We start from the raw sequence: 7280 nt of genomic DNA, 5'->3' as shown, positions 1-7280 counted from the left end.
GGGGCAGGGGTGGGGGCGGGGGCCCAGGGGTGGGACTTGTGGGTCATTGTATAAGTCAGCGCCTCCTTGTTTGCCGTGAGAACAAGGCCCCAAACAAGGACCAGCCACGGCCCCTCCTACCCGCGCCCTCCTCAACTCCTGGGGACCATGGTGCTGGAACATTCCAGCTGCAGTGCTCCTCGGGGGCGAGCCTGCCTGCACAGTGGGCTCCCCCACCTGGAGCTGCTGGGGGAAGGGGCTAGGCAGCGATGCTCACGCTGTCCTACCTGATTGCCCGCTGTGCTGGCACAATCCGGTGGGCCTCCAGGCGGCCCCTTCAGGTAATGGGCTGGGGCTGGGGTCAGACCCCGTGGGGGTGGGTGGGCATCTGTGCCCTCTGCAGAAGCTCACGCCGCTTGGGTTACAGGGCCCCGGGGTGGTTCTGACGGGCCCTGGGAGGGGGAGTTGCCATAGGCGCCAGCCTCCTTGCCCCTGCCCCAGTGGTTCTGCCCTCTCTGGGTACAGACCAGGGCCAGCCCCTAGGGACACAGCCGAGGGCTCCCGTCCTCCCTCTTGAAGCTGAGAAAATCATGGAGAGGAGGGTCCCCAGGTCACACACCGCCAGGAGGGCGAGGAACCGCCTGGCCCCAGGCCTGCACCTGTCCCCACGGGCTCCGGGCCTCAGTTTCCCCGCACGGGCAGCAGGGTGGTCGGGTCAGAGGCTGTCGGATGAGTGCTGTTGTTGCCTCAGGCGGTGGTTTTACATCAGCCCCAGGGTTTCTCCAGGTTTGGCTTTCCTCAGGATTGCGCTTTGGACCTGGTGGGATGGTCTTCCCCAGACAGACAGGCGTGGCAGCTGCCAGGTGGGGCCCAGCCCTGTGCCAGGCTCTGAAGGGCCTGGGAGTGGACTCTGGCCTGCCGGGGTCAAGGTCCAGGGGCGGCCTGCCGGCAGATGGCTGTGGTAGGTGGCAGGGTGCTGGGCCTGCAGGTGGGCCCCCCACTCTGGGCACTCAGGAGTCTCCTTGTCTGGGAGGGGAAGAGGTGCTTAGTTGCTTGTCCCTGGGGCAGAGTGGGGAGGGCTGATGGAGCCCCTTTCCCCACTGCCCAGCCCCGATCCTGAGACAACTGCCCCGTGGCAGGTGGGGCCTGGGCAGGGGTCATGGTGGAGAGTAGCTGGGAGGAGTTGGGGCTGAGTGGGCGGGCGGGGGGCAGCTGGCCTCAGCCTCTTGGTCCCCTGCCTCCAGCTCTACCCTATCCCCTGCCAGTGCTGGGAGGGATGGGTGGGGGTGGGCTGAGGCCTGAAGGGAGAGGCGCTGCTACCCTGGGGCTCATGGCCCACCCTTGAGGCTCTGCATTTGGGGAGAAACCCCGCCCTCCACCCCACCCCCCCAAAAAACAAAACCTGCCAACATAAAACCAACACCGGCCCTCCTGGGGCCACTGGTGTCCCTGAGGGGAGAGGAGGTGGGTGAGGGGGCAGCTAGCAGGGCTGCCCGCTGAGGGGGTGGGGGCCCGATCCTGGGAAGAAAGGGGCCTTTCAGAGGCTGGCCTGCCTCTGTGCCACCCCCACGCCCCGCCCTGCCTTGTCCCCTGCCCCTCCCTGCCTCCGGCCGGAGCTCACCCTGTCACTCATGTCGCCCGCCTGGCCTAGGAGTTTGAGAATGCTGAAGGGGAAGAGTACCCCGACTTCTCGGCCCAGGGCTCCCCAGCGGCCACTGCGCAGAACGGGCCTGACGTGTACGTCCTGCCGCTCACCGAGGTCTCCCTGCCCATGGCCAAGCAGCCGGGGCGTTCAGGTGTGTGAGCCCCCGGGGGCCTGGTGGGAGTGTCGGGCGTGGGTCGGGGCTCAGCGGCCAGTGATGCCAGGGAAGGGGTGGTCAGGGGCTGCTATGCCCTTTCCTGCTGGGACCTGGGCGCTGCGAGCAGGCTTGGGGACAGCCCTCCGCCCTGCCCTGGGCTGCTGTGCAAGGGGCGGTGACAGGCACCCCTGCAGGGGTTGCCCACTCTGGTCCTGGGAGGGACCCCCCGTGTGCTGGGAGGAGGGGGTCCTCTGCTGTTCTCGGGATGCCTGACCTCATACTCCCCCCCACCTTGGCACTGGCTGGCCACTCAGGGACATCGGCTCCATTGTGCCCAGTGGGCAGGGTTCACCCACGTGGGGATGTGGGCGTCCTGTGAATGGACCTTTCAGCCAGGGCCCGGGGTGGGGGGCCGGTGCAGGTGCAGGCAGGGTCCTCTTCCTGTGGCTTCCTGGCCATGTCCCCCACTCATTCCCACCCCAGGGCCCGTCCACCAGGCTCACCGCCCACGCGGCAGACGCCCCAGCCCCGGCCCACTGCCCTCCTGTAGCTGAGCTCGAGAGCTTACAGGTCCGTGGCCAAGATCGGCTTTGAACCCACATCTGCCTGAAGCCAGTACTGCAGGAGCCCCAGGTTGTGCCTGGAGCCTGCCCCCAGGTCGCCTCCCTAAAAACTCCTCAGCAATGCCTGTGCCACCCCCAGCTCCTCCAGGGTCACTGAAGAAGGGGTGTCAGGCCCTGTAGGGGCTGTGCTGCCACCAAGGCCTGTTACCTGCTTCCATTCCAGGCCTGGCAGGGCCTGACCAGATGCTGCCACCCCAGAGCCCAGCCTTCCTCATGCGCTGGGGACCCCAGAGTAGATGTAGGGGGCCATCGGCCGCCAGCCCCAGGGCTCAGGGCTCCAGTTGTCACCACCCTCCAACCCCCTGCTAGCGTCTCCATACCACCAGTTGGGGAAGAACTAGAGCTGGGGTCAAAGGCATGTGCACATCTGTCGACGGGCTCAAAGGAACAGCCCATAAAACCCTGAAGGCAGGCTCTCTGCTGTAGGGCCCCTGACCACCTGGATGAATGTGGGGGCCCCTGAGCCTGTGCTAACACTGCTGGACACTCGAGCTGGTGGGGAGCCAGGGGCCACTGTTCCCAGGCCTGGGCCTGTCACACCCCAAGGCGTATGTGGCTGGGGTCCCGAAGAGCCTTTGAGACTCAGTGTTTTACGCCAGTCTCAGTGTGCAGGTAGAAATGCCTGTGGGCTCACCTGGGCCGGCGAGCTTCCCACAGACATCTCCCGTTCCTAAACCAGCGTGCACCTGGCCCGGCCTTGTGGCCCTTCCCAGGGCTGCAAGAACCCCCTCAAGAAACGTCAGGAATTTTGAAAATGTGCAGGTTTATTACTCACAGGACGTGGAAATGAAATGTCACAGCACCCCTGGGCCATGCAGCGAGGTCGCGGGCAGAGAGAGAGAGTGCATAGGCCAGGGGTGCTGCTTTTATTGGGGTCCGTGGTGGGGGCTCGCTCTTTAATGGTGAATTTAAAACATAGGAGCGGGAATTTAAAACGCAGGAAGCAGGCTTGAGGGGAACCCAAGTGGCCCAAATGGTCAGTCATTAAAATCAACCACGATCTCCAGAGCAAAGGGGCTTTGGTGGGGGAGGGGTGGGCTCTCTGGCCCTGGGGCTGGCCGCATGTATATTTGAGACACCCATCTTTGAAGTGGATGCCTCTGCACTCAAAGCTTAAGTCAGGCACTTGCATTAGCACCCCCCCCCCCCCCAAAAAAAAACGGGGCTTACATGATAACCAGCGTTTCCCAGGCTGAGGGACAGGGGTCCAGGAGAGTGGTTGTCTGTTTTCTCCTTTTTTGCAGCTCTGGTCTGTTTTCTGCAGGGTCCCCTGCTTCCAGGGAGGGGGAGATTTTGGGTGATGCTGGGAGGACAGCTCACCCGGAGGTCACAGGTTAAGAACCTGGGCAGCAGGTAGCACACTCCAGACTGCGGGGAGGATAGCCCAGCCAGGCCCGGTCTCCAGGCCCCCCGCCCAGCTCTGTGGGCACTGCCCCTTGGGCAGACCCCAGCACCCCCAGCCCCGGCCCACTCTGCCTCCTGCAGCTGAGATGTGAACCTTCCTGTTGGGCTTGGAGTTGGATGGCCCCACCTCCATCACTGCCCCCATGGCCACTGTCAGGTCACTGAGCCTGCTCTGCGAGACCCCAGGCCAGAGAGGGGGGCCAGCAGGCTGTAGCCCCGGGGGGGAGTACTCGGGGCCCAGTGGGACCCCCCACTCTAAATTCTGCTCAGTATCAAGGTCAGCATTCCCCTGGGCCCTCCGGGCGGTTGGCGTGGGAGCAGAATTTGGGGAATCCCTCGGGCGCAGGAGGGCGTGAGTGGCCTCTGCAGCCCTGGCCCTCCCCCCGCTGACCTCACCCAGTGGGCCTGCGGGAGAATGAGCCCAGTGTGTCCCGTGCGGGGCAGTGCCAAGCAGTCCCCAACAAAGGAGCCTTTGGGGTGCCTGGCGCTGGAATGCCAGCCTGTGGCAGGGGTGAGGGGACAGGCCACTGCAGTGGCCTCAGCCCCAGCCACACTGTATTCCCTGAGCGCCGGTCCAGCTCCAGGCCCCGCAGTCCCCAGCCTGACTCGTCCCTGTGGCTTGGGCACAGCCTTCCCAGATCCATCCAGAAAGATGCCTGGATGAGACTTGCAGGTCCATGGCTCCCCTGGGCGGCGCCCTGATCCTGATGGCAGCCCCCAGCTGTGGCCCTAGCTCTGGGGGGCTTAGGGTGGCTCCCCAGAACAGGTCAAGCGGGGAGCCCCTCAAGGGGCCCATTGAGGGAAAATGGGGCGGTGGCCTAGGCTGAGCTGAGGTCCCTGACCCCCCGCCATGTTACAGTGCAGCTGCTCAAGGCCACAGACCTCGGCCGGCACAGCCTCCTGTACCTTGAGGAGATTGGCCACGGCTGGTTCGGGAAGGTGAGTTGCTGACCTTGGGGTGGGGGAGGGGCCGGCGTCGTGGGCTCCTCTTTTCCCTGGGAGGTGGAGGGGGCAGGTACGGACCTGCTTCTCCTGGGAGCTGCCCCAGCACTGGGGACCCCTCTCCTGCTGGGCCCCTTCCTGGGGCGCTCAGGGTCTGCAGCCTTCTCAGCTGTCCTGAAAGCAGAGGCTGAGAGGGGCTTCCAAGAGGGTTGGGGGCAGGGCACAGGGAGCGGCCTCTTGTGCCTGGCTTCTCCCTGGCCCCCAGCCTGCGTGCCTCCCTCTTCCTCACTGCGGACCCCCAGAGAGTGCTGAGAGCAGCAAAAGGCAATGTTACAACCCGGAGGGTTCACCGGGGAGGGGTCCGGAACGCATTTTGCAGATGAGTAAGGCACCGAGAGAGCAGCACCTTATCCAGGGCGGGCGGTGACGTGTGCCCCTGCAGGTGTTCCTGGGGGAGGTGAGCTCGGGCATCCTCAGCACTCAGGTGGTGGTGAAGGAACTGAAGGCCAGTGCCAGCGTGCACGAGCAGGTGCAGTTCCTGGAGGAGGCGCAGCCCTACAGGTGGGTGGCACCCGGGGTAGGTAGGTGCGGCTGGAGGAGGTGGGCGACGGGCCGAGCTGGGAGGTGGGGGCCGCGCTGGGCACTGGGCTCTGTAATCCAAGGCAAGGTCTGTGCCACCCCCCCTCCTCCCAGACCCCCCCACCCCTCCTGCCCGTGTGTGAGTCAGGGGGCAGCCTGTTGGCTCCCACAGGGCCCTCCAGCATGGCAACCTGCTCCAGTGCCTGGCCCAGTGCGCAGAGGTGACGCCCTACCTGCTGGTGATGGAGTTCTGCCCCATGGTGAGTCGCACCCCCCTGGCTCTCCAGCCTGTCTGCCCCGAGCTTCTATCCAGGACAGGGGCTGGGGCCCAGCCTCCCTGCAGAGAGCACTTGGCTGAGCTGGGGACCGCTTGCCCCATGCTGTGGGTCTCCCGTTCCCCCCTAAAGTGGGATGGGGGCCCTGCCTGTCATCTCCCAGAGGCAGCTGGGCCTGAAACTGCCCCCAGGGCCCTGCCCGCACACACAGCTCCTGCACTGAGCTGAGCCACCTTCCCGCACGAAGGCGCCTTCCGCAGACATGGGTCCCTGAAGCCCGCTGGGCCCGCTGTCTGCTTTCTGGACTCCTGGCCATAGCACTGACCTTGGGGCTTCCCCAGGACGGCTGGGCCCTCCCTGGAGCTAGGCGATGTCAGCAGGTCAGGGAGTCACCCCCGACCTTCTGGTCACCCTGGGTTCTGTTCTGGCTTGGTGTCACTTTTGTGTGGCCTGTGTGCTGGCCGTCAGCTAGGTTCCAGTGGTCTGTACAATGGATGTGTCCCTACTGGCCCCTCTGGGCTGCCTGGGTCTGCAGGGGCGGTTTGGACTGGTCGTTCTGCAGAGAGACAGCCCCTGGGGGTGGGCGCCTGTTGGCAGGACCCCAGGTCGCCCCAGCAGGCCCTGTGTGGGGAGCGGGGAGGGACCTGGCCGAGGGCTTGCGCGCCCACTCCTCACCGGCAGGTGACGGTGCTGCCCCTCTTGGCAGGGGGACCTCAAGGGCTACCTCCGGAGCTGCCGGGTGGCAGAGTCCATGGCGCCTGACCCTCTCACCCTGCAGCGCATGGCTTGCGAGGTGGCCTGCGGCGTTTTACACCTGCATCGCAACAACAACTACGTACACAGGTGAGGGCAGGGGCGGGGCCGGAAGCCCTGGGTCTCTGGGCTCTCTGCGGGGGGGCTTGTCGTCATTCAGCCTCTAGGGGCTACTGCAAAGGGATTAAACAGAAAACACGGGCAGGTGGGGGTGGACAGCTGTTCTGCAGGACGGTTAAGTGAAGTGACACGCACTGTCCAGCTGGCCTGGGCAGGCACACACGGCCTGAGGCCTGTCCTCTGTCCCAGGCCTGGTCAGCGCCACCTGGTGGTCAGCGCCACCTGGTGGCACCCTGCCAGCCCCTGCTCTCCCGTCTTCCTCCGGCCCTGGGGGGGAAGAACCGCTCTGTCCTGCCTCCCACCGGAAGTCGAAAAGATGGGCCAGGGTGCCCAGTGTAGGGGGACGTGCCAGAAGAAGTGGCGATGGACGTGGCCCCGCCAGCCCCGGATGCCGCACGGGCCGTCCTCCCCAACAATATCCTGGTGCTGAGTGATGACACCTGCAACTCCAGCATCAGTGATTTTGTTGAAGAGGGCAGCTGCCAGCCTCCTGACCTGCCGGCCGGGCCCCCCCCCGCCCCAAATGCCCACACGCTCCGCACGCGCAGGCCCGTCTGTGGCCTCTGCGTAGGAGCACTATAGCAGATGTGGGCTGACCCCATGATTGCCCCAGGGCCCTACGCCCAGACACCCAGCAGGCAGGCAGGGGAGAAGCCGGCAGCCAAGGCTGGCCGCCGGGGTGGAGGTGGGGTGGAGGTAACCACACTGCTGGAGACGGGCACTGTACACCCCACCTCACCCTAGGACCCCGTGTGGGCAGGGCAGGAACCCCTGGACATTCGGGACCTCCTGGGGAGCTGAGGTGA

The 7280-nt window shown here is 65.5% G+C and overlaps 1 protein-coding gene across 16 annotated transcripts in view; it reads left to right on the top strand.

Moving 5' to 3' along the window:
* Window positions 1–7280, top strand: part of AATK (apoptosis associated tyrosine kinase) — a 34184-nt gene that overhangs the window by 18640 nt on the left and 8264 nt on the right. For 5 of the 16 annotated variants that reach the window (XM_019661891.1, XM_019661888.1, XM_019661883.1 and 2 more), the window contains 7 exons: window positions 782–940; window positions 1631–1775; window positions 2262–2348; window positions 4670–4744; window positions 5190–5308; window positions 5499–5586; window positions 6308–6444. In XM_019661891.1, coding sequence (XP_019517436.1) covers window positions 782–940; window positions 1631–1775; window positions 2262–2348; window positions 4670–4744; window positions 5190–5308; window positions 5499–5586; window positions 6308–6444 — 810 coding nt within the window. Of the gene's footprint in view, window positions 1–20; window positions 321–765; window positions 941–1630; window positions 1776–2261; window positions 2349–2489; window positions 4479–4664; window positions 4745–5189; window positions 5309–5498; window positions 5587–6307; window positions 6445–7280 lie in introns of those variants that run through there. The other 11 variants (XM_019661892.1, XM_019661898.1, XM_019661899.1 and 8 more) reach the window with 8 other exon arrangements.

The sequence above is a fragment of the Hipposideros armiger genome, unplaced genomic scaffold, assembly GCF_001890085.2.
Source record: "Hipposideros armiger isolate ML-2016 unplaced genomic scaffold, ASM189008v1 scaffold_362, whole genome shotgun sequence".
In the NCBI taxonomy this organism is placed as follows: domain Eukaryota; kingdom Metazoa; phylum Chordata; class Mammalia; order Chiroptera; family Hipposideridae; genus Hipposideros; species Hipposideros armiger.
This window is presented reverse-complemented; position numbering and strand designations above follow the sequence as displayed.